Source organism: Mirounga leonina, unplaced genomic scaffold, assembly GCF_011800145.1.
Source record: "Mirounga leonina isolate KUSES-001 unplaced genomic scaffold, KU_Mleo_1.0 Mir_175, whole genome shotgun sequence".
Lineage (NCBI taxonomy): Eukaryota > Metazoa > Chordata > Mammalia > Carnivora > Phocidae > Mirounga > Mirounga leonina.
In genome coordinates, this window is record NW_023270453.1 from 32,663,531 (window position 1) to 32,690,808 (window position 27,278).

Here is a 27,278-nt window from a genome sequence, read left to right on the forward strand (position 1 = left end):
TGACATTCCCAAAGTCCTTGAAGGAGAAAAGGAGTAGCAGTGTTTCTTGAAGGATAAATGTGGTCTGTGTATTGCCAGAGTGCAAGGCGCACTAAGCCCTGGGTCATTCCGGAACTGAAACGCCGGTTTTTATAACAGTGCTGTTGCTAGAGCCCAGGTTCCGCCGACCACGTGCAGGCCACGGACAGTCTGCTTTCTGTCTCGGGTCAGCAAGGCCTACAGCAAAAGACCCACTTCGGAGGGTGGTACGCTGCCCACTCACACAGTCAAGGAAAAGAACCCAGAACCTAGCTAAGCTGGCTTGCCTCCACTTTACCTGGGGCGTAATGTCTGCCCCATATACCTTGAGACCTTCTTGAATTGTGTGTCCTTCATAAAATTCCCTTGTACTAAGTGTGTTAGTATTTTTAAGTAAGGAATCTGACAGAGATTCTCATGATTACACTTTTATTCATGCAATTAAAGAAGCACCTCCCCATTAACTGTGCTGTATTGATGTAGAAGAAAGAGGATCCTTGAGGAGGATTATAGGTAAGTTGTAGGTTTTTGGTTTTGGTCTTGTAATCAACTGCACAGGCAAATTTTGTGATGCCTGTAAAGTCTTAGGGATTTTGGTGCATCTAGGAGTGATAGAGTTTGGGCACATTTGTACTTTAATTATTTTCACTGTTATCTAGTGTTTGTTTAGTGAATTTGTCCAGGCATCTCACTTCGTATATATAAAATGTATTTATTTCCCTAAATATAATTACTTTCACATTTGTAGTTCAAGTACAGGAAAATGGCTGAGAACACTGCTTTTCATCAGACATCAAGTTTCCAAAGGGCCGGGATGTCCCCTCATTTTATCTCAGTGACCTCATCCTGAACACGCAGGGTCCAGCATACAGCAAGTGCTTATTGCTTTAATGAATGAAAAACCCTAGGAGATTATCTCTGCAATTTCTTTTTTCCTGCTTTAGTATTATCATTGGACACCTCCCCCCAAAAGTCCTCTCCTCACTGTTATTGAAATAGCCCACATAAAGACAAGATAACAAAAGAACAACATAAACGTCTTATATTTGGGGTATTCTTTGAGATTCTTAATTTTCAGTCTTTAAAATGAAATTCACTGTAAGAGTATAATGGTGAATTTAGTTACTGTGGACCAGTGGTCCTCAAATTGCCTGTAGCGAAAGACTAGTATGTGTTTGTGTTTTATGTAGTGTGTTTAATTTCCAACGTATTTTGGGCTAATCTTCGTGCAGAGTACAATGAGATGGTGGGGTAGCAAGGTGCGTGGCTGGCTCAGCCATAGAGCATGCGACTCTTGATCTCGGGGTTGTGAGTTTGAGCCCCAAGCTGGGTGCAGAGATTACTTAAAAAAAAAAAAAAAAGGAGTGGGGTAGCATCAAATTTCCACTGCAGGCAGCTAATAGAGGTCCACAGATCACACTTGGAGTGACTGTCATAAATTTCCCTTTGCTTCTTGTTTGCCTGAACCAAGCTTTTTCATTTCATGCTGCACATTTAATTCCAGGGCTTAAACACATTTTTCTAATTTCCCTGTTCAGTTTTTTTTTTTTTTTTTTTTTTTTTTTTAATATTTGGCCTAATAGAAAGTTCAAGGCCTGTGCAGGGAATTTCTTTTTGGTTCTTTAAAAGTTATTTTTACAGGGACACCTGGGTGGCTCAGTCGGTTAAGTGTCTGCCTTGGGCTCAGGTCATGATCTGGTCCTGGGATCAAGTCCCTCATCTGGGAGCCTGCTTCTCCCTCTGCCTCTGCCCTTCCCCCTGCTCGTGTGCACACTCTCTCTCCCTCTGTCTCTGACAAATAAGTAAAATATTTAAAAAATAAATAGAAAATAAATAAGTTATATTTACAGATAATTAAGAGAAAATTAGGCTCAAGATACCTTTCTGGCTTGCTTTATTTCCAAAATGTGTTGTGACATATTGGCTCCTGAATTCTTTTTCAGAACACACAGATAAATACCAGAGGATTGAGTCCTATAGGAAAGTATTTAAATAAAAGATATATTCCCTACCCCCCCAAAAAAAAAAAAAATTAACACATAATATCTAGGTAAAGAACATATTTTCCAGGCTCTTCTCTTTCAGTCCCAGTGCTGAAATGCTAATGATTTCACACTGTGGACAGTATAATACACTACTATGTCCTTTCTTCAAAACATACATTTTACCCCCCCCCCCAAAAAAATCCTTCTTTGAAAAATGTATTTCTGTGTGGTCTGTAAGAGACCAGCACTGCCATTCCTTGGACTTTTTTCTTTTCAATTCTGATCAAAGTACAGCTGGAAAGGAATTTGCCAGAACATTAATGGAACACACATCACATATTGGAGCTCAGTTTATTTTATACCTAAGCAATTCTTGAACAATGGAAAGCTGCAGAAAATTACGAACAGCTAGCCACGTGTGGGCACCAGCAGCTGTTTCACTGGTGCTTTTAATCCGAAGACTGTTTTTCCTCTCTGCGGTTTCTTAGGCCATTTAATTAATCATTTATGTTAAGCCCTCACACGCTTACTTATAAGTGTGACCCGACAGAATCTGTGTTCATTTTCACAGTCTCTGCTGTGGGGACGACCCCAGTCAATCTTGCTTCCTATAATTATATACCAAGAGGACACTGTAGCTGGTAATGCTTCGAGTTTGAGCTGGTTTCCAGCATTAACCATGAAGTCATGTTCCATCCTAGTTCCTGACTCCATTCTCCCGGACCAGAAGGAAAGTGCCTAAAGTGTACATTCAACAGAATAGGCCTTTCCTGTTTATTTATAAATAAATCGAGAATTATTGACTGTAACTGAGATGAGGGATAAAAAAAATGCTGACCAACATGTGCTGAGCACTTCTTTGGGCCTGGCACTGAGCTACTTACTTCACGTGTGTTCCCGGGGCAGATGTCATCGAGAGAGCATCTCTCTGGCCTGCACAGGGTTTGAACTAATGACTTTGTTCTTTTTTTTTTTTTTTTAAAGATTTTATTTATTTATTTGAGACAGAGAGAATGAGAGAGAGCAAGCACATGAGAGGGGGGAGGGTCAGAGGGAGAAGCAGACTCCCTGCCGAGCAGGGAGCCCGATGCGGGACTCGATCCAGGGACTCCAGGATCATGACCTGAGCCGAAGGCAGTCGCTTAACCAACTGAGCCACCCAAGTGCCCGACTTTGTTCTTATTAAGCCAATAGTTTGAGATTCTTCCCAAGACCCTTTTCCAGCATAGCATCCTGTGTCATCCCCTTGTTACTCATCATGACAACTGTTATTTGTATTCTTTCACAAATACATACATAACATTATTTCCTCAACTATACAGTCTACTCAAGTACCATAACTCAGTTACCAAAAATGAATAATGGTAATTCTAATACTTACTTTGCTTCCACATTCTGGCCCCTAATAGTCACTTTGACTGAGACCTAAACATAAGAACTAGAACTATACAACTCTTAGAAGAAGACACAGGGGAAAGCTTTATGACGCTGGATTTAGTGATGATTTCTTGGATATGACACCAAGGCAACAAAAGAAAAAAATAATTAGGCTTCATCAAAATGAAAAACTTCTATGCATCAAAGGGCGCTATCAACAGAGTGAAAAGCAGCCCATGGAATGGGAGGAAATATCTGCAAATCATGTATCGGATAAGGGGTTAATACCTAGAATATATACACAACTCCCCCAACAGAAAAATAACTAACCTGATTTAAAAATGGGTAAAGGACTAGAATAGACATTTCTCAAAAGAAGACAGGGGCACCTGGGTGGCTCAGCCGGTTAATCATCTGCCTTTGGCTCACGTCATGGTCCCAGGTTCCTGGAATCGAGCCCCACGTCAGGCTCCCTGCTCAGCAGCGAGTCTGCTTTTCTCTCTCCCTCTACCCCTCCCCCTCACTCGTGCTCATTCTCCCTCTCTCTCACCCTCTCTGTCTCTCTCAAATAAACAAAATCTTTAAAAAAAAAAAAAAAAAGGTTAACAAGGGGTGCCTGGGTGGCTCAGTCAGTAAGGGGTCTGACTCTTGATTTTGGCTCAGGTCATGATCTCAGGGTCGTGTGATGGAGGCCTACATTGGGCTTCACGCTGAGTGTGGAGCCTGCTTAAGATTCTCTCTCTCTCCCTCTGCCCCTCCCCCCTTAAAAATTAAGCAAGCAAGAAAGAAGATAAACAAATGGCCAGTAACCACATGAAAAGATGCTTAACAGCACGAGTCACTAGAGAAATGCAAATCAAAACCACAGTGAGATAGCACCTCACACCATTAGAATGGCTACTAACCAAGAACAAAATTAACAAGCGTTGGTAAGGATGTGAAGAAATTGGAATCCTTCTACCCTCTTGGTAGGATTGTGAAATGGTGCAATCACTATAGCGAATGGTATGGTGCTTCTCTCAAAGAGCTAAAACTAGAATTATCATGTGATCAGAAATTCCCCTTCTGGGTACACGCCTTCAAGCTTTAAAAGCAGGGACTGGAGCAGGTATTTGTACGGCCGTGTTCAGAGCACCATTATGCACAAAGCCGAAGGTAGAAGCAGCCCTGTGTCCACTGACAAATGAATGGCTAAACAAAACGTGGTACATCCATATGATAGAATATTATTCAGCCTTAAAAAAGAAGGAGATTCTGACCCACACTACAACATGGATGCACCTTGAGGACATTACGCTAAGTGAAATAAGCCAGACACAAAAGGAAAAATGTTGTGTGATTCCACTATTATGAGCTTCCCAGACTTGTCACACTCATACAGTCAGCTCATACATAGTAGTTGCCAGGGGCTGCTGGGAGGCCAGGATGGGGAACTGTTGTTTAACAGATAGAGAGTTTCAGTTTGGGAAGATGAAAAAGTTTTCGAGACGGATGTTAGTGACAGAGCACAATGGGAATGTGCGTAATGCATAGAATTACACGCTTTGAAATGGTTTAAATGGTAACTTTTATGTTAAATATATTTTACCACAATTTTTTTAAATAATAGATTTTTTAAATGAGGGACACATGCAAATCCTCACTACTAATCAGGTCATCAAGTACCAGCTAAATGTCCACCAGATGTTGTGCCAAAAGATTAATTTAATGTCCAGCTACTTGTACTAAAAATGAAATGCCTAAACTTTTAACTGTGCATTACATAAACAGAGTGGTCAATGCTAAGTGATAGATTTTAACAAAACTAGAATTTACATAAAAGATCCATTTATTAAATATACAAAGCATGTGTTTTTGATTTGTATTCAGCTCATTCATACTAGTATCCATTTTATTTGTCTGGGAATTGGAATATGGAAACAATATTTAAAGAATAATTACATTTTGAATTTCTTATTTGCATATTCCCATCTTAATTAAGATCTCTGCTGCATCCTAAATTAAAAACACATTTATTTTAGATTTAAAATCTACAGTACCAAAAAAAGCTTTGTTTTTAAATATCTAATTTCTGCCCTCTAGATCACATAAAGAAATCTAATTAAAAAGGAACTTACCAGAGAACAGTGATTGGTCCCTGACAAGTGTATTATCTTTACGGAAGGAATGGATGTAGACACCTGATACATTATAAAATTTTAATCAGCTTAAACGTTTACTCTGACTTATTTTTGTCTTTGTAGCAGAATTTTCCCTTAACAATTTCTAAGAAGAGAACAGTCAGTCTTTAAGGTTCAAAGTGCTTTCTTCTTCAGTTTTATTTACAGCCTAAATATTCATCATTAGACAGCAATGTCTTTCTGACATTTCTTGTCATGGTGTCGTGATGACAGTTGAAGAATTGGAGGTCATGAGACCTGTAGCTTGGGAACAGCGGTCAAGATTCAATAAAACAAAACAAAATTTGCAGCTTTTTTGTTTTCTTGGAGAAAAGATTCTGAGTCATTTTGAGATGAAATTTTTAAAGTACAAAAGGTGAACTTAGGTCTCAGTGGAAATTTAAACATTTTTAAAGCATTCTTTTAAGATTTTAACATATTGCTCACTTTACTGTGGAATAAAATAAGTGTAATATCCTTTATGGCTTGGATATTCTTTTCATCCTTTTTGGAATACTATCCTTTCAGAAGTACTGATATTTAGATTTTTTTTTTTTTTGTAACTCTAGCCACCAGGACCCTCACATCTAGGTAGAATGTAAAGGTGGTTTGAGGGGTCGTTTCTAAAGCACATAAAAAAGACTGGCAAAATGTAAAGAAGTGTTTAGACATTTCTCCCTTTTTAACCAGAATTTATCTTCAGAGTAGGTAATATTAATAATCACTGTATCTCAGTGGGGTTATTCTTGTGTTTCACTGGGGTCTGTGGTTTTCTGGGTAGCAAAGTCACACTGAAATACCAAAAGATCTAATAAGATGAGAGTATCAGTAATCAAGGCTGAGGTCACCTAGGCAAGGTCTAGAAATACAGGAGAATCATTTTCATACATATTATAATTAATACCACATTCATACTTCTGGATTATTTTTCAGATTATTAACACTGACTGCTCGCAAATGCATCATTGCTATCATATCAGTCAGTGGGGGCTGGACTGGTAAAATAGCTTGCCAGGTTAGTAGAATTTATCTGCAAGGAAAGATCTATATATATATTTATTTCTCATAGATATAAATATATATATTCAAATATGTGGTTCTTCTTCATATGCCAGTTATTTAACAGCCAAGGAATGTTTTTCCCTGTGTGAAAATTGACCCGGAGATAAATATCCTCACTTCCAGAAAATGTGCAAAGTGTAAGAGAAACAAATAAAACCACATCCTTTAAAGCAGTGATTAGCTGGCCTTGACCTTCCACTTCAGGCGGCTGGCTCTGGGCCTTTTGGGGGCAGAAGTCAGCCTGGAACACAGGTGTCAAGACTCTTGGATAAGGCCCTTTCTTTCATGTGTCTGAATGAAATTGAGTACAGTAGTCTCCCCTTATCCACAGGGGATGCATTTCCAGACCCCCAGGGGATGCCTGAAACCACAGATAGTACCCAGCACTGTGTAAACGGTTTTTTTCCTGTATGTACCGACCACTGTAAAGTTCTCTTTATAAATTAGGCACAGTAAGAGATTAACAACTATAATAACAAAATAGGGCAGTTCTAACAATATAGTGGAATAAAAGTTATGTGAATGTGGTCTTTCACTCTCAAAATATCTTTACCATACTATACTCGCCCTACTTTGTCTTGTGATGACAGAGAGGATACAGTGCCTACGTGATGAGATGAAGTGAGGTGAACGACATAGGCATGTGACGTAGCCTTAAGCTGCTGTTGATCTTGTGACCGTATGTCAGAGGAGGGTCATCTGCTTCAGGACCGCAGATGCTCATGGGTCCCTGAAAGTACGATAAACCATGGCTGAGGGGGCTACTGTGTAGCCATCTTTAAAAAGTCAAGTCTTTTTATTGTCAACACTGTTAGTTTATAATTACTTAAAAGCTGAAATCAGTGGCAAAAAGGAAAAGCGAGCTCGGGGAAAGAGCCCACATGGGTGAGCACAGTTCACTGCACACCCACACACATACTCACAGTCCCAGCTGGCCTTGAGAGTCTCACCCCGCATGAGTAAAGCCACAAGGAATTTCCATTCACCCATTACACAAATATTTATTGAGTAACTAGTATCTGCCAAGCTTCATATTTCTTGCTGCTAAATAGCGTCTGAGTTCTCAGGTCATTTATTTTAAGGAGGAAAAATACAGTGTGCTATTCTTAAACCCAAATACATCAGCAAAAGAACTGACTTTGATTCTTGTAATGAATTCGAGAGTTACGTGGGGGAGTGGAAGGGATAGAGGAAGAAGGGATAAAGTTTCCTTAAAACAAGTCTGGTAATAGTAAAGTCCATGTGGGAATCACTGCGCAACATTGAACTGATCCGTTATAATAGGAAGATCTCTTTCCGGTAAGTGAATACTTAAAATCTACTTAAAGTAGATTGTTAGTGGAAATGGGTTGTTAGGTTGTTGATAAAAGCTATCAAGGCCTTCCGTAGGTTGCTTCCTTTGTTAATACGTGACTCCAAATTGAGGTTTCGGGGTTGCTTATTTGGCCTTGGTAACAAACTAGCTTCTTGCTTTAGGTGTGAGGGTCGCCATCAGTGAAACAAGTCGATATTACCGGAATACATTCAGCAGGTGCCCTCCTCTTGCAGGAAATGGGGGGGGTGGAAATGGCTAAGGAGAGTACCAGTCAGGCTTGGACACGGGGACATAAGCTATAAAGCACAGTTAAGGACCCGTACGTGGAGTGGGCCTCCAAGGAATGGGAACTTTCTTACCCACATGCTGCCAGGCCCTGGATCCAGGGTATGCAGGAGAGGATTGATCAGACCCTGTAACAAAGACTAATGATCACATTTGAATTCACCAGGATTATTACTGTGATCTATACAGCAAGAGAACCTTACGAGTGTCATATATTGTTTTGATCATTTTTACAGAGCCTTGGGACTTTTCTTCTGCCAAAACAGGGCGGTTCTGACCATATTTCTGAGAAAACACTACTAGGGTGGAGTCAGTCGAGCCTTATTTAGCTTTAGCTTTTCATTGCTGTTGGGGCAAAGACTAACTAATTGGCTCCATGGAGGTAAAGCATGTTATTCCACCATCTGGGTCTCAGACATCATAGTATATTTTTCTTTTGTTTCTTTTCTAGTAGACTTAAAAAAAAAAAAAAAATGAGGTCATTCCCTTCTAATTCTGGTTTTTCTAATTTTATGTCATTGAGTTCACCTACTTGTTCCCTTTCTGCCTTTTCCATCAGTTTACTTCAGTGTCCCCAGCAGTTCCTGAATTCTTGAAAACTCCTACTACGGATCAGCCCCCCACCAGGTCCACAGCTCCTGTCATCCCCACGAACACTGTGTCCTCAGCAAAGCCTGTGCCAGCGCTGGTAAAGGTGGGTTCCCTGCACACACGCTGGTTTGAGGTCTTTACCGACACAAAGGCACAAGTCTACATTGCCCAGCCTGGCTTTCAGTCTGAAGACTTGAAACCAAAACCACAGGCAGACTTGCTAGATCACGCCCCAGTCTTGGAAACTACCACCTTCAACAAATGCCCTGTTGTTCTCCAGTCACAGAAGAACCGCACAAACTTTGGTCTCCATGAAACTCCCGGAACCCTGCAGAAAGGCTTTAGGATACATTTTATCAGCAGTTCCCAATTCTGCCACCATCCAGGCTGCCAAGATGAAAGAAACACTGGGAGTGGAGTGAGATGGGGCCGCTGTAGCACAACGCTGGGGAGTCAGGAGCCTCACAAACAGATGTCTTTAATGGTAACATAATTTTGGACTTTATACACAAGGTCAGGCTCAGCACTGTTCCAGATATATTACAACAGGTTAAAGGCTTTAGACAAGCGGCTCCGTTTTTTGATTTAGCAGATCTGGCCTGTCGAAGCTTGGTTTGTTCTCCAGATAAGCTGCAGATTGGTGGCACCGTTCCCTACATTTTACTGGGTGCAAATAATCCAGTTAGAACAAGCCCCAAGGAAGATCAAAATCCGTAACATATAGTATACTTTTAAAGGTTTTTTTTTTTTAAGTGTATTTAGAACTGCTAGATAAAGGGGCGGGGGGTGATAGAGGAATAGTGTCATCATTTCAGATATGGCTTTGCCAGATGTAGCAGAACACTGATGTCAAACTTTCAGAACTGAAAAAGGACTCTGGAGAGCTAGCCAACCCTCCCGGCACCTTCCAGAAGTGAGGCCGGAAGAAGTAACGAGGCTGGGAAGGATCCAGGCTCTCCAAGGGCAGGCAGGCCTTCTTTCTGCCTCCCCAGATTCCTCACTTCCTTCCCCACTCTGGTGCTCTCATGGTCCTCGCCCCTCCTGCAGAGAAGACTCTCTTTCTACTCCAGCCTCTCTGTGTCCGTGCAACCCAGTGTCTGTGGCCTCGGGGCACAAATCAGTGTATCTCACCATCTTCCATCACTTAGTATTGGAGCCAGAAATTCCAGAGTGTGGCACGTGGCAGCTGAGCTAATAACATCAGCTCTCCTGCTCTGCCCACACCTCCAAGCATGTACCACAAATGGCAGAGACAGTTTGGATGCCGACCCATCCGTGCCTGAGGATGCTGAGTTCTCAGCTCTCCTGTCCTCTGGATTTCTCCTCTTCACTAGCTTCTCTTTAAGGAGGGCTTTGATTCTAGGGCAAGAGGCATTGGTGAAGAATGTGAGATTCAGAGGCTGGATCGGGGATCCTAGGACTGTGCTAGGAGAGGAAACAGACCGCAGCTCGTGGGGTTTTTCTGTGAGGAAAGCTGTTCCCCACACTCACTTCATGAGAGAATGTGCCAATGAAAGGTAACCCTGGTTAGTATGTGCCTGTCCCCCTCCCTTTTCCCGTAGGCACCTTCCTGATCGGCCAAGTCCATGGTTTTATCATTACATAACAGAGTGCAACCTCTGGAACCGAGACCCCATCCATTGTTGTAATCACTTTGAAAAGACCAGGAATAAAATCTGTTATTGATAGCACAATAAGCAGATGATGGTGAATTGATTAAACTGTGAGACTGCAGTATTTTATGTGTATTTTCCTTAGAAATACATAACTTGAGGGGCACCTGGGTAGCTCAGTTGGTTAAGTGTCCGACTCTTGACTTTGGCTCAGGTCATGATCCCAGGGTCATGAGATTGAGCCCTGCATGGAGCCTGCTTAAGATTCTCTCTCTCTCTCTCCCTCTGCCACTCCCCTCCCCCCTTAAAAAATTTTTTTTTTAAAAAAAGAAATACATAACTTTATAGTCTGCTCTATTCCATAAGAAGCATTTTTCTGTTTGTACATATCCTCTAAAGAATATGTTTTTAATGACTATAAAATAGTACACAGTTATAGTGAAGTATCCTTCACAACTTCTCCCATTTGTATCTTGAGCACGCAGCCTCTTTTCACTAGGAGATACTATGTGTAAGCCCTTCAAAGTGTGTCTACACAAGACACCCAGAGTAACTGTTGAACGTGAATAGATAATGCCGAGCTGCATATCCTTCCCTTACTCTAAGGGAACAAGGCAGCAGGAGAAGGTAAGTTCTTAGGGGCCAGATTTCTTGGTCAGGGGAAGTGTACACACGTTTTCCTCGCTCTGGGTACGTATTTAGTCTTTCGCTTTCCCTGGCGGCCACCCCGGCTGCTGAGGCGCACCTCAGGTCTTTCTCTCCGGTCCTTTGCGCACACAGTGGAACAGGCCGCCTGTGACAGCATGTCTAAAAACGTTCTTCTCTTTTTCTCGAAAACAGCAAAGCCATCCCAAGAATCCCAACGACAAACACCGCAGCAAGAAGTGCAAAGACCCCAAGCCCCGGGTAAAGAAGCTGAAGTACCACCAGTACATCCCCCCCGATCAGAAAGGGGAGAAGAACGAGCCGCAGATGGACTCCAACTACGCCCGGCTGCTTCAGCAGCAGCAGCTCTTCCTGCAGCTGCAGATCCTGAGCCAGCAACAACAGCACTACAACTACCAGACCATCCTGCCGGCGCCACTCAAGTACGGGGCAGGGGCCGCGCGCGCTGCCAACAGTGCCTTGTACCCCGCTCCTTTCACGGGCACCACTCGTTTCCAAAGGTTGGCCGTTGGGATTGACTGGCGCCTCGTGTCACCAGAGCTTAGCAGCCAGTGGCTCGCCCTGGTCCCCGTGAGAGCAGCCTGCATGCCAGCCCAGTTTCTGTCCTCTGAAATCCGTTCCGAACCTTTCAAGTTAGAGGTGACTTTTCACAATAACTCACCCAGGAAAGATTGGCCTGTTATTCACCCAAGTAGCATTAGATGCTATGGTAAAGGCATACAAAGTGTAAGACCTGTTATGAACGGTTAAAAAAAAAAAAAGACAGATGAGTGTAGAAGCCGGAGTGGTCGAGGAAAGCTTTATGAAAAAGGCGGGATATTTACATGGGAAAGAGCCTGAAACTAGGGAAGGGCCCTTTCAGGCCAAGGGGGATGATCTTGGTGCAAGAACAGAGGAAGGAGTGGGCGGTGCCTAGTTATTGGATGATGAGAAAAATAGCCTGAATAAAAAAGGAGAAGACAAAACTGAGTTGAGCCACTGTCTGGAGGAACTTGCAGCCAGGCAGCCTTGAATCTTGATGTGGCAGGTGATTCAGAAGGCTGTCATGGTGGAATCAAAGCGCGAGAAAGAACAGTTTGATGCTGGTCATGAAGGGGAGTCTGGAAATAGGAAAAACAGGAATTTCACAACAAAGTAGATGTGAGAAGATGAAAGGGTGTTGATAACGGGAAGGAAGGAACAGATGAGAGATGTTTCAAAGACAACTAAAGGTCTTGGTGACCAACAACTGTGGAGAAGGAACACGTTTCCAGAGTCTGAGCCCAGTTGGGAGGGACAGAAGGAAGTGAGTTCCACCAGCTTCCGAGACTGAATCCGTAGCAAGACATCCACTGCAAATTCTAATTATGTGCTAAAAGAAATTTCTAGATAGCCATCCTCAGTATGCATTTTCTGGGAAACATAGATAAAAATGCAAAAAACCTATCTTTCATTTCCCTCAGCTTTCAGGAGAAAGGGGTATTTACACTCAACTCACAGAAAGAAACTTAAAAAAAAAGATGCAAAATTTCATTAGAAGAAAAAATTTTTTCGGAGATCAAGCCACTCAGTTTATGATCTGTAGGAACTTGACTCTTGTTGTCTATACGTATGCTAAGCATTCCTCCATAGGGAGTCCTATTTTCTAGGAGTAGAAAAGGAGTAAGACCCACTAAAAAGCTCCTCTGTTAAGAACCATCTCCTCATATGCTAACGATTATCAGTTCACTTTTTTCTTTTAAGATCCTGATATCTCGAAGAAGATTAGACCTATTAGTCATTCAGACCTTACTGTAAAGTACTTCAGTCTAAAACATCAGGGCGCAGAGAGGAAGAAAGAATTTGTGTAGCCTGTTAGTATTTTAAGAGCAGGCAGGCCTGAGTGAGATGTTGACATTGGAAGGGAACCAGGGAAGACCAAAGAGAATTGGAAGAGTATCAGAGGCAAACGGCCGCTGCTTCACAGCTTTGTCCAGGCCTGAGGGAGGCGTCCTCCCCTGACCCCTCCTCTGGCAACAGGCACCAGGGAAGCGAGCTCGAACCCTGGCCCCCATCTCCGTGTGCCTTACGATGCACCAAGCGGCGTGCTGAGCACGTGACGCACCCTCCTCCTCAGTAACTCCAGGAAGAGCTGAAATGACTGACCCTACTCCCAGGCAAGGAAACCTGTTAACCTGAAAATCCCATAAAGGGATTGTTTTGCTGCGCCATCGATGAAATAGTCTTTTCTGTAATGAAAGAAATTGTGTGGGGCCGGTCTGTAGATGGGAAGAGTACATCGGAGGGTGTTGAGGATCTGGTCTCTCACAGTTCCTTGTCTTTCCACGAAGGCTGCAGCCCCCCCACCCCAAACATTCCCACCACTGCAGCAACAAGCCCATCACCCAAGGAGAGCATCCCACAAAAAGAACGAGGAGGAAAGATCACTCATTGTTCTGTAGTCGTTCACCACACAAAGACTGAACATCACTTCTGTGTAATTTCCACGTCTTGAAAGTGGAAACGGTTGTTTTCTGTTACAGTGTTTCTTTTCACCACAATTCCAGCACAGGGAACAATGTGGAAGTCTTGTAGCAGTCATCCAGTGGGATTTTACCTGATGACACAGTCTTCTGGTACCTCGGGAAAAGCCGCAGCCTTGAGACGGGGCTGTGGTCCCAGCGTAGCCACACCCTGGTGGAGGTTCCCTTCGTGTGTCTGAACTTTGGGTTCCTCGTCTACACTGTCATCTCATTCAGCAGGGTCCCCCCCACACCACCTTTCCTTTCTCTGTCGATTTGGGGAGAAACCCGATCAACTTCTTGTTATTTCAGAGGTCGAAGTAAACACTGAACTGTTAATCATAGTAACGAGTAGGGTATTATAGAACCTCAGCCAAAAAGACAGTACCAATAGAATAATTAATTTACATCGTGCCTTCTCAAGGAGATAATATTGTTCACAAGAGAGCAAAAGTTGGTCGGGAAGAATCTTGTACTTTTTATTTAAGAAAGCACAGACATACAGTACACAGGTAATTGTACAATACATCTGTGGTATTAAAATTTCACTGGGAGGTTGATCAGGAAAAACGAAACCTAAAAAAGCTCCTTGCAGGGAAAGTAATGAAAATAAGGTTGAGAAATTCTGATTTACATTAAATGTTTTCATAATTCTAATAGAAGATTTTAAAACTGAATTTTTAGAAAGGAAAAAAATGATACATAAAACATTTGTCATTCCATCCAAATTTCAAGAAACCTCATCTGAAATACTTAAAATATTTAACTGCCACAAAATTTAAGCAGATTTTAAGAGACTCCAAAAAGGATGTCAAGAGTTAGCTGTTGACAGGGCCAGAAATGGCTTCAAACACAATCTTCCTAAAACTCACTTGACAAAGCTCATCTAACTGGGGACCTCTCCCTCTTTCAGCATATGGAATCCAGAGTCTCTCTGCTTCAGCACCAAGGCTTGTATAACAATAAGGCCTGGAGCTGTAATGAAATTGGCTCCACAGTATCAACCATCATGTGGACCTTTCTCGAATAGATCTCAACCACCCAGAAGAGAAATGCCATTGTTGCCAAGAGTAGCATAGGGGGAAGAAGCCAGATGGGGACCTGGGGGTTTTTTTTGGTTTTTGTTGTTGTTGTTGTTGTTGTTGTTGTTGTTGTTTAAAGATTGTATTTATTCATTTGAGACACAGAGATAGGGGGAGAGAGAGAGAGAGAATGAGCAGGGAGAGAGGCAGAGGGAGAAGCAGGCTCCCCACTGAGCCAGGAGCCCGATGTGGGGCTCGATCCCAGGATCCTGGGATCATGACCTGAGCCGAAGGCAGACGCTTAACCATCTGAGCCACCCAGGCGCCCCGGGGACCTGGTTTTGATATGGAAAGTAGTTTAGGAAAATGAGTACTGAAGTACAACAGCTTCACCAGCATTTCTTTAATAACCTTTTTAAATGAAGTATAGGTTATAGAGAAGCCCATAAGTCATAACTGAAAATTGAGGCCAAGTAAACACCTAAATCAAGAAATAGAACATCATCAGTATGCCCAAGAGGCCCCCTTGCGTCCCCTCTCGGTGGCTACCTGACTTGAATCCCATAGATTAGTCTTGCCTGTTTCTGAACATTACGTAAATGCAGTCCTAGAGTACACATACGTGTTTGGCTGCTTTTGCTCAACGTTGTGTTTGTGAGCCTCATCTTCACTGGTGCAGAAAGCAGCAGTTAATTTTTATTCTGTCTAGTGTTCTATCATTGATCCCACCCATCATCCTCTCGGTGGACAGTTAGGTTGTTTCCAGTTGGGGCTAGTATGAATAATGCCATAATAAACATTCTCCCCTGGTGTCTCTTGGTTCGTGTATGTCTGTCTTTGTCAGGTGTCCTTCTAGGAGTGCCATTGGGTCAAAAGATAGGCGTAGGTTTTTCTTTAGTAGATAGCATACAACAGTTCTCCAAAGTGGTCGTGCCAATTCACACTTCCACCAGCCGTGATTGAGAGCTTGGGATGTTCCGGGTACTTGGTATCCACAGTCTTAGTCATTATACAGTACTCTGCTGGGTAGGCAGTGCTATTTTGTTGTGCCTTTTCTTCATTTTCCTCGTATATATTGAGGCTAAGCCCTTGTTCACAGATTTATTGACCATCCAGATATACTTTCTTATGATATGCTTGTTCAAGATCTTCCCATTTTCCCACTGGGTTTTGTCTTTTTCCTACTGATTTTAAGACTTTTTTGTATATTCTAGATAGGAGGCCTTGTCAGAAATACGTATTACAAATATCTTCTCTTGTGGCCTGACTTTTTACTCTTAAAAGGTGTCCCTCTTGGTGCATTTTGTGTCCTGCTTAAGAAATCTTTGCCTACCCAAAGGACATGAAGATACTATCCTAAGCTTTCTAAAAGCTTTGCTGTTTTCATAATTCACATTTAGGTTTTTGAGATGGTGTGAGGTAGGGGTCAGTCAAGGGTCCTATCTTGTTCTGTATGAATACCCAGTGTGGCCCAATGCCATTTATCGTAAGGACCACCCTTTTCCTACTGCACTACAGTGCTATCTTTGTGATAACTCAAGAGGCTGTGTATGTGAGGGTCTGTTTCTAGATTCTCCGTTCTCCGCCATTTGTTGTTCTGCCCCCAGCACCACACTGTCTTAATAACTGGCTTTGTAATGAATTTTGATATCTGGTAGTTCGACTCTTCCAGCTTTGCTTTTCTTCAAGGATGCCATGGCCTTTCTTGGTCCTTTGTATTTCCATATAAAGCTGAGAATCACCTTCTAAATTTCTACCAAGCAAGCAAGCAAACAAAACTTGCAGGAATTTTCACTGCGATCTAATTTGATTGATATCTTCAAAATACTGAGTCTTCCAACCCATGACCATGGCATTTTTCTCTTCACGAGTTAACAGTCACATTGTTAGCAGAAACAATGTCAAATTCAGAAGTTATTTTATCAAAACTCTCTCATTTTCTTGTTCTTTTGAAGGCCACTCAACGACAAAAATAACAACAGTGGGAATTCAGCTCTGAACAATACCACACCTAACCCTCCAAGACAGAATACATCTGCTCCTGTGAGAAAGCCGGGACCTCTGCCTTCTAGCTTGGATGACTTAAAGGTGAGAATTGCAAGTAGAGTTTTTTTGTCCATAGGTACCACAGAGAGGTAAATGATTTGCCAGATTTGTCTAGTGTGTGTAGATAAGTTTTCTTCAATAGACTTTACCAACATAAGATAACCTCTGTAGAGGCACTTTCTGTTTATGTCCCTTAAGTTTCTTTTAAAATGACTAGTAATGATTCTCATTCGTTGAGCATATACCGTGTGCAGACACCAAACCAGTCCTGACTGCAGAGGCAGGTTTTTTTTTCTTCCCTGCTCACTGCCAAGTTTGGGAGAAGCAGGAAAAATGTAACCGTCAAGAATCTGATCTCCCAGGCCAGCCTGCGTGGGTTTCCACCGCAGCTCAGCCTTCGGTTATCTGTGGTAGCTCGGACCACAGTGAATCAACCTCTCTCTGCCCCCGTGTCCTCTGTGAACTCGGAATTGTAATAATAATACCCCCACCTCCTGTGCGGATGAGTTGAAAGAATAAAGCACGTCCAGCAGTGTCTGGCACATGGTCATTACTCAGTGAGTGTGACGGTTATCATCACGATTTCTGGTTTTCAGTGCTTGGACATAAATCGCTGCTGTATCACTGGCCTTTGCAGTGCTTGGGGTCTGTAGCTGTGCGTGTCTGTGGGTTAGGAAGAGAAACCCTCCTGCTTGCCAGCGTGTGGTCACGGGGAGCTGGCAGACGCAGGCCCCTTTCCCGTCCAAGTGCCCCAGAGATTTGTCAGCAGTCGCAGTGCCGGATGAAGAGGTGTGACTTGTTTGTACTTGCAGGTGTCAGAACTGAAGACAGAACTGAAGCTAAGGGGTCTTCCGGTGTCAGGCACCAAACCGGACCTCATCGAGCGCCTGAAACCCTACCAGGAAATGAACAGCAGCGGCGTCACGGCGGGGGGTGTCCTGGCGGTGCCCGCGTCCGCCATAGTCACCAGTAGCCCCGACGTCACCGTGGCCCTGCCCGTCACAACACTGCACAACCCCGTGACGAGCTCGGGCTCCTCCTTCAAGGCAGAAGTGCCGCCGGCCGGCACCGGCACCGTTGCCCACGCCGAGACCGTCAGCTCCCCTCTGCCCATCTCGCCGTCCCCCTCCGAACAGTCCAGTCTCGGGACCGAGGACACTCTCACCGAGATTATGACCATGATGTCGCCGGCGCAGTTCCTGTGCTCGTCCCCTCTGCGAGTCACGGGCCCCGACGACAGCCCGAGCCCCACCAGCAGCACGCTGTCGAGTCTGGAACTGGACGCGGCTGAGAAGGACCGCAAGCTGCAGGAGAAGGAGAAGCAGATCGAGGAGCTCAAGAGGAAACTGGAACAAGAGCAGAAGCTCGTGGAGGTTCTGAAAATGCAGCTCGAGGTGGAGAAGCGAGGGCAGCGGCAGCCTCCGCCGATGGAGACGCAGGCCGGCGCCGCGGCCGGCCCGGCAGCCAAGTTAGACCAGAAGCTCGGCGGCGGCTCCGTCAAGGACGAGAGCTCGCCCAGCGACTGCTCCGCCCCCAGGCAGCCGGGCCCGCCGGCCGGCCAGCCCCTGGCGACGGGGGGCCAGGCCCTGGCGGCCAAAAAGGCGGTGGTGATCAAGCAGGAGGTCCCGGGGGCGCAGGCCGAGCCGCAGAGCGTGGTGCCGCAGTTTTACGTGAGTTCGCAGGGACAGCCACCGCCTGCCCTTGTCGCTCGGCCTCAGGCTTTACTGACCACGCAGACGGCCCAGCTGCTGCTGCCGCTGTCCATCCCGGGCTCCAGTGTCACCTCAGTGCAGCTCCCCGTAGGCAGCCTCAAACTCCAGGTGTGAAGTGTGTCTTCTAACTCCTTTGCCTTACAGCCTGCCGAGAGTACAAGCTTGCCTCAGCTTTCTCACAGATGCCTCCGCGCCAGGCTTCGGGGTGCTGGGACATGGCGGGGGGGGGGGGGGGGCGAAGATTCCAGTTGCAAAATGTTAATAGCTAGCACTGTTTGCCTATGACAGAAACACGCAAGCGGTGCTTTTCTACTTCCCATACCTTTTATCTTTATGGGGAACCGTATCGCACATGCAGGTGTTTTTGAATACCAGTTACAGTATCATGAGAATAGGCTAGTGTCACGGGGCACTTTCTGTGTGCAAGGCACAGCATCAGGTACTCTATTTTTTTTACTTATTTAAGTAATCCCTGCACCCAATGTGGGACTCGAACTCACGACCCCGAGACCAGGAGTCGCATGCCCCTCCAACTGAGCCAGCTGGGTGCCCCATGTACTTTGAAGGGCTTACTCCCGTTAGTCCCCGCTTCCTCCAGAAGATTTAAGTGATAACATCCATTTTGAGATAGGGAAACTGAGGTTTGGTAAGATGCTGGGTAATTCTGACTACAGAGCTTTCACTTTGATGCCCACTCCTATATTCTGCCTCCTAAATGTAATTCTTGAAAGACACGAGTGAGGCGAAGATGCCAAAGGCATGTTGGGCATCTAAGGCAAATGGGACCACAAGCCTAGGAGTGAGGATGTTGTTGAGAGAGGTGATAAAACACTGGTAGGCAAGAAACCTCCTTTTATGCCAACGTAACCCGTGTATTGACCTTAAGCTGTTTTTATGTAAGGCATTTTGATAGTTTTTAACAAAATGTGTGGGCCACAAGTAAACAGAAACCATTTGGGGCAGTGCTCGTCAACTTTGACGCCCCAGACGCTCTTAATGGCAGAAAGGAGTGGTCCCATACCCCTGGGGTTAGGAAGCATGACCCGAGGCCCTTGGCGTGTGCAAAAATTCTAATTCCCCTGTTTAACCTTTACAGTGTCTATGAAATTGAAGGTCTACTCACTCTGTAATATAGCTCTTCTGAACACTTTTTTTCCAACCAATTCTTCCAGGAGAGTTGATGTTCTCAGAACAAGAACTGTGTTTTATTCTGGACTTCTGTGTGCCCCAGCGTGTGGCTGACTGCCCCCAGAGGGAGCACATCCTGCAGCTTAGAAGCAGGAGTTTGGGCAGTCGGGCCTCAGAGATTTCCAATTATTACAGTCATTACAACACCTGACCTAGTATGTGTAGAGCTCCTGTAGGCTTTTATTGCAGTTTTCCCTTTTCTCAAAGTTTTCAAATGAAAATCTTAGCCACTTAAGAAACAATCAGAGCATGAAAACAACTGGTCTGGTGTTTCACTCTCTGGTTTAGAATTAAGGCTCAAATCTATGTGTTGATGAAATGAAGTGTGTATCTGTAAATAATTTATTTCATTTCAGATATGATCCCCACATGACCCGTTATTCCACATCTAAGCTCTTTTTTTAATTTATATATATATATTTAGTAATCTCTACACGCAACGTGGGGCTCAAACTCATGACCCTGAGATCTAGTCGCACGCTCTTCCGACTGAGCCAACCAGGTGCCCCCACATCTAAACTCTTGATTCTGAGATTGATTTTGACATTTAAATTGATTTTTTATTTGCTTCCTAGACTCCAGCACAAGCAGGAATCCAGACTCAGCCTCAGACAGCAACTGCCACCCTGTCCTCAGGCTTAGCCCAGACTGTACCTCAGAAGCAAGACACTTTCACGCCGCATGTACTCAGTCAGCCTCAGCAAGTTAGAAAGGTGGGTGAAGGCTAACGGGTGGCAGGCTGTCGCTGATGTGTGCTGTCATCTGCTCAGCAATCCTGCAATATCCACAAAGCAGTCTCCTCGTGGGAAGCACCTATTTGTTCTTCTGTGTGATGTGCCTCCCATCAGATGGGCCTCAGGTCGCGTGGCCTCTGGCTGCAGATTACCCAGTTATTTGGGGAAGAGAGTTCTGTATTACTGAAAGATAGCTCATCTTAACAGTTAATTAACCCTTTTCCAAGTAAAGTTTCAAAAGTATGTTTTTAATCCTCATGTGTAGGATTTTCTGGGACTTAAATTTCAAATTAATTATTGGGGGGGGGGTTGGCAGTGCTGTTTCCTGGGAAGAAATATTTGAAGATGAAAAAGATACTTTCTGAAAGGTTTGCCTTGAATAAGATCTTTATATATTTAAGAGTTTGCCATCTTGCAGATTAAGAGCCAGAAGACCCAGGCCTGGTTATTCTGGTTCCCCACTTCCTACATGGTTGGCCTTATGCAATATTCACTTACTTTCTCTGAGTGTTATTTTCCTCGTCTTTAAAATGTCGGTGTTGGTCTAGGGCTCAATAACTTATGCATGTGTTCCCACCAAAAAGTTCTGATGTGAAAGCCCCAAAAGTTACCAAAATTCCCTCTTATCCAGTAGGTGGAGCTATGTGCACATCTCTCCTTGTGAGAAAACTTTTAAAGGCCTCAAAAATAGGTCTCACTCTTTTATTTTTTTAATTTATTTTTTAGAGGGTGCAGGGGCAGAGGAAGAGGGAGAGAGAGAATCTTAAGCAGGCTCCATGTCCAGCGCGGAGCCCGACACGGGGCTCAATCTCACAACCCTGAGATCATGACCTAAGCCGAAATCTAGAGTCGGGACACTTAATCAACTGAACCACCCAGTTGCCCCAGGTCTTACTATTTTAAACCTTGAGAATTATTAGTCCCAGAATTTTAATCTTCAGCATAAAAGAACTTGGATAATGAGGTGTACCTGTAGACATGGCCCAACGTGGTGTGTACTGTCTAGGCTAAGACCACTTGAGCAACAGACAAAAACAATGCCTGGGGTCATTGGTAGTCACATCAACTTGTGCTCTCTTCTGGAATCTGCTCTGGGAAACACAGTGAGCAAGGAGTTATAGCTGCGTATTACTTACTTTGGGCTCAGAATAACATTTTAGTATAGTGATAAGCTTAGTGAATGTTCATACGTCAAGACAGTTTGTTTTAGGGAGGAGAGAGAAAAACAGGATATAGACAAGATAAATAAGGGCTTATTCACTTAGTCTGAAAAAACTAGAATTAAGGGTCATTAATTCCATTTTAAAGGAAGAAATTCTTGTACCAAATAGAAGGAAATTCAACTTTTTCAAAGGGGAGTACACTTACTTCTAGAACTTCTCACCCAGAGCAGTGGTACCATTTGGAGGGATATATAGACACACACATAAATATACTTTCCCGCTTGAGAAATACATACGTATATTTACAACAAAAATATAGGGGTAAGTTTTTCTCTTTCAAAATATGTGGTATAAAGTATATTAGATCTTTTTACGAGTAAATCAGCTCTGTGAAATACAGTTGCAAAAGCACACTATGGCCATACATTTGCAAAAGTCCATAAAACCTTTGGCTCCTAATGGGGGCCAAACACACACTCGGTCGTTCCACAGGAGAGAATCCTCACCGCTCACCGACAGAGCAGAAGTTAGCTTCTCAGAAGGGGGCAGATTTTAAATGGGGCCTCACAAGGATCTGGAGAAATGTTCAAGAAACTGGAAAATTGAGGGCGCCTGGGTGGTTCAGTTGGTTAAGCGACTGCCTTCAGCTCAGGTCATGATCCCAGGGTCCTGGGATCGAGTCCCGCATCGGGCTCCCTGCTCTGCGGGGAGCCTGCTTCTCCCTCTCCCACTCCCCCTGCTTGTGTTCCCTCTCTTCGCTGTGTCTCTCTCTGTCAAATAAATAAATAAAATCTTTAAAAAAAAAAAAAAAGAAAGAAACTGGAAAATTGAGTGTGGCCCCAGCACGTGTGGCCGTTGTGGTCAGCTAAAAAGGGGCCAGGTGGTAGAAGGTTCGTGTGCCAGCCAGACAGGAGGGTTTTACCACGAAGGACAGAGGAGCCAGGAGTGTGGGGGCTCCATCAGGTGTGGGTGTGAAGGCCGGAACTGTTGTGGAGGGCTGACGGGAGGGAGGCTCAGCAGGGAGACTGTGCCAGTTTTCCAGGGATCAATAGCAAGGGCCTGGATTAGGACAGCAGAGAACAGAGGCCTGATTCAGGAGGCATTCCGAAGCTGTGTGAGCTCTGAGGGGAGAAAGCAGAGGAGACTGATGGCTCCATTTACCAAAGTTTTAAAAATAAATCACGGTAGAACCAAGAATTATTTTTCCTCAGAGGCTGGAGGTGGTGGGAGGAAAGGGGAAAGTTTAGTTTGGAATATATTAAATTTAAGATGTCCCAAAGTTATGTTTATAAGGGTTATAAAAAATGTGGCTGTGGCACTTGGGAGCAAGGCTGGAAAAGAGGGGTTGGTTGGGGGGTTATTAGCTTAATCGTGAACATTAAAGCCATGAGAGTAGATGAGATCACCCTGGTGAGGAACAGGAGAAATTCAGCTATCGCTTAAGAGAAAAATTACTCTTGAGCAAATGCTGATTTCCCGGAAGGTGCGGTCCCCGCTGCCATCGAAGACTGGCCACTGAGTAAGGGATGATTGACGCCGGAAGATCAGGGTCAGCAAACTGTGGCCTCCAGGCCCGTCTCTGTGGGTAAAGTTTGACTGGAACCCAGTGCCACCCATTTATTTCCGGGTTGTCGAGGCCACCTCTGGGCTGCAGCCGCACAGGGGATCAGCTACCTTGGAGAGCCGGGGCCTACAAGCCCTCAGCTGAGTACTTAAGGGCTCTTGCCAGCAAACGTTTGCCACCCCTTGTCCGAAGACATGGTTTTCTTTGGTAGGAAGAGCAAAAGAACACACTGAGTGGAAAACACTGGTTCGTTACAGGTCTTCACAACCTCGGCATCGAACACCGTTCTCCCCTACCCGAGAGCACCCGCTCCAGCAGTCCAGCAGCCCTTTGTCAGTAAGACGCCCACCAGCGTTCTGCAGTCCAGAAGTGCCCCACGTGCCTCCCTGCAGAACGGACCTACCACTTCCAGTAAGGTAATGCTGTGAGCACGGAGCACCAGCAACAGGGGTGCTTCCTGGGGTACGAGAGCATTCCAAAACCCAGCGCTTCCGCCTTGGAGGGACTGAGTATCAGTACGCATGGGACAAAACAGCCAAAATACCGTGGTGACAGTTGTTAGGGGGCAGCCTCGCTCTTACCACAGTAAAGGTGGCCCTTCTACACGAGGTGGCCCCGTCAGCCGCATGGCTTCTAGGTCCTGAGGCTCGCGAGGTGAGGAATGCCATGATGGGGCTGCCCCGTGCTGAGGGCAGAGCCCTGCCTGGCCGGGGCTTGAGGAAACTCGCTGCCCAGAGCTGACATGTGTCTCCCTGTGTTTGCCTCAGCCTGGCTCGCCCCCGCCACCCCAGCAGTGTGTCGTCCAGCACTCCCTGTTTGGGAGCCCGGTCCCCAAGACGAAAGACCCTCCCCGCTACGAGGAGGCCATCAAGCAGACGCGCAGCGCCCAGTCCTCCCTTCCAGAGGTAAGTGAGGCCAGTGGCCATGTCCACGGGCTTACATCTGGGGTGTCATCCTCACACAGAATCCCTTGTCGAAGATGTACTTGCCGCGAAAGAAACACAAATTTCAGAGTCAGGAGCCTCCTTGGCATTTTAAATGCTATTTTTTTTAATTGAAGTAGGGTCGACGTACAATATTATATTCGTTTCAGGCATACGACACAGTGACTGGACATTTACAGACATTATGGAATGCTCACCAGCATAAGTGTAGTTCCCATCTGTCACCGCACAGTTACTCCAAGATCACTGATTGTATCCCCCATGCTGTGCGTTGCATCTGTGATTTATTTTGTACCCGGATGTTTGTACCTCTTCATCCCCCTCACTTATTTCACCCTTCCCCCCACCCCTCCTCCCCTCCGGCAACCACCAGGGTCTTTGTATTTTTGAGTCGGTTTCTGTTCTGTTTGTTCATTTGTTGTTTTTTAGATTCCACATATAAGTGAAATCATTTGGTATTTGTCTTTCTCTGACTTACTTCACTTAGCATAATTCCCTCTTAGTTCATCCCTACTGTCACAAATGGGAAAAATATTCTTTTTTATGGCTGAGTAATTTTCCTGTGTGTGAGTGGTATAGCACATCTTTATCCCTACATCATCAGCGGACACTTGGGCTGCTACCATATCTTGGCTCGTGTAAGTAATGCTGCAATAAACATAAGGGTGCATTTATCTTTTTGAATTAATGTTTTTGCTTTCTTCAAATACACATGGTAGCTCTATTTTTAATTTTCTGAGGACCCTCCATACTGTTGTCCACAGTGACTGCACCAGTTTGCATTCCTACCAACAGTGCCCCAGGGCTCCCTTTCTCCACATCCTCACCAACACTTGTTATCTCTTGTCTTTTTGATTTGATACAGGCCATGCTGACTGGTGCAAAGTGGTCTCTAGTGGTTTTGATTTGTAGTTCCCTGATGATGAGTGATGTTGAGCATCTTTTCTAGGTCTGTTGGCCATCTGGATGTCTTCTCTGGAAAAATGTGTATTCTGTTTGGGGATGGACTGTTCCATATATATCTGTTAAGTCTGTCTGGTCTGATGTGTCATTCAGAGCCACTGTTTCTTTATTGATTTTCTGCCCGGATGATCTGTTAGTTGATGTAAGTGGGGTGTTAAAGCCCCCTACTATTACTGCATTACTGTCAATGTCTCTCGTTAGTCTGTTAATTATTGCTTTATATGGATAGACAGGTAGATAGAGGCTCCTGTGTTAGATGCATAGATATCTGTAGTTGTTATAGCCTCTTTCTGGATTGATCCCTTTATCATTATGCAGTGCCCCTCTCTGCCTCTTGCTACAGCCTTTGGTTTAAAGTCTGGTTTTTTTGTTTTGTTTTGTTTTATTTTTAAATTCAGTTTAGTTAACATTCAGTTTAGTTAACATGTAGCGTATTTCAGTTAAACTCAGTTTAGTTAACATTCAGTTTAGTTAACATATAGCATATTATTAGTTTCAGTAGAATTTAGTGATTCATCAGTTGCATGTAACACCCAGTGCTCATTCCATCAAGTGCCCTCCTAATGTCCATCACTGAGTAACCCTGTGTCTGTCATAAATATTCCTACATCAGCATTTTGGTTTTTTTTTTTTTTTTTGCTTCCATTTATATGGAATATATTTTTCCATCCCTTCACTTTAAGTCTGTACGTGTCTTTAGGTCTGACGTGAATCTATTATAGGCAGCATATTAGATAAGTCTTAACTTTTTTCATCCATTTGGGAACCCTATGTCTTTTGATTGGAGCAGTTAGTCTGTTTATATTTAAAGTGATAGGTAATTACTGCCATTTTTTAAAATTGTTTCTGGTTGTTTTTGTATTTCTTTTCATAGTTCTTCTTTTGCTTTCTTTCTTTGTGATTAGATGACTTTCCTTGATGTTATACTTGGATTCCTTTCTCTTTATTTTTTGTATATTATAGGCTTTTGCTTTGTGGTTACCATGAGGTTCATACATAATATCCTATGTCTATAGTACGCTATTTTAAGTTGATAGTTGCTTAAGTCAAACACATTCTAGAAGTACTACATTTTTACTCCCCTTTTTATGTATATGATGTCATATTTTACATCTTTTTTATTTTGTGAATTCCTTAACTAATTATTGTAAATACAACTAATTTTACTACTTTTGTCTTTCAGTCTTCATACTAGTTTTGTAAGTGATTGATTTACCTTAACTATACATTTGCTTTTACCAGTGAAACTTTTTCCTTTCATAATTTTCTTCTAGTTATAGCCTTTTCTGCTTAAAGAAATTCCTTTAACATTTCTTGTAAGGCCACTTTAGTGGTGATGCACTCCTTTGACTTCTATTGGCCTGAGCAACTCTTTATATTTCCCTCAATTCCGAATAATAGCCTTGCTGAGTAGAGTATTCTTGGTTGTAGGTTTTTTCCTTTCACCACTTTGAATATAGTATGCCTCTCCCTTCTGGCAAAGTTCCTGCTGAAAACTAAGCTTCAGCTTTCCTGGTACATAACTCGTTGCCTTTCTCTTGCTGCTTTTTAGAGTCTCTATTTTTTGACATTTTGGTTATTATATGGGCAGCCTTGGGTTCATCTTGTTTGAAGCTATCTGTGCTTCCTGGACCTGGCTGTCTGTTTCCCTCTGCAGGTTAGGCAGGTTAGGGAAGTTTTCAGCTATTATTTCTTCACATAAGTTTTCTGGGTCTTTCTCTCTCTCTTCTCCTTCAGGGACACTTATGATGCGAATGTCAGTACACTTGTTGTCCCAGAGGTCTCCTAACCTAACCTCATTTTTTTCTTTTTTTTCTTTTGGCGGTTCTGTTTGGATGATTTCCACTACCCTGACTTTCAGATCACTCATCTGTTCTCCTGCATCCTTTAATCTGCTGTTGATTCTCTCTTGTATATTTTTCAGTTCATTTTATTTTATTCTTCAGCTTTGGTTCTTTTTTATATTTTCTGTTTATTTGTTTAAGTTCTGAGTTCACCCACTCTTCTCTCAGATCCAGTGAGCATCTTTATGACCGTGACTTTGAATTCTTTATCAGGAAGATTGCTTATCCCTGTTTCATGTAGTCCTTTTTCTGAGATTTTGTGTTGTTCTTTCATTTGGAACATATTCCTCTGTCTCCTCATTTTGCCTGACTCTGGGTTTCTTTCTGTGTATTAGGTAGGCCACCTACATCTCCTGGTCTTAAAAGTAGTGGCCTTGTATAGAGGGTGTCCTGTGAGGCCCAGGAATGCAGTCCCCCCTGCTCACCAGAACCAGGCCCTCCAGGGGTGTCCTCTGTGTGGACTGTGTGCACTCCGCTTCTGTTCTGGGCCAAGACGTCTGTGGGTGTGCTGGTGGGCAGGGCAAGCAGTGCTAGCAAGATAAGGATA

The 27,278-nt window shown here is 43.9% G+C and overlaps 1 protein-coding gene across 7 annotated transcripts in view; it reads left to right on the forward strand.

Annotated features, from left to right (window-relative positions):
* The window catches only part of MRTFB (myocardin related transcription factor B), a 271,910-nt gene that overhangs the window by 224,799 nt on the left and 19,833 nt on the right, over nt 1-27,278 (forward strand). For 6 of the 7 annotated variants that reach the window (XM_035022304.1, XM_035022303.1, XM_035022302.1 and 3 more), the window contains 7 exons: nt 8,761-8,895; nt 11,246-11,493; nt 16,529-16,661; nt 17,432-18,439; nt 20,095-20,232; nt 23,238-23,396; nt 23,748-23,885. In XM_035022304.1, coding sequence (XP_034878195.1) covers nt 8,761-8,895; nt 11,246-11,493; nt 16,529-16,661; nt 17,432-18,439; nt 20,095-20,232; nt 23,238-23,396; nt 23,748-23,885 — 1,959 coding nt within the window. The remainder of the gene's footprint in view (nt 1-8,760; nt 8,896-11,245; nt 11,494-16,528; nt 16,662-17,431; nt 18,440-20,094; nt 20,233-23,237; nt 23,397-23,747; nt 23,886-27,278) is intronic. The other variant, XM_035022307.1, reaches the window with a different exon arrangement.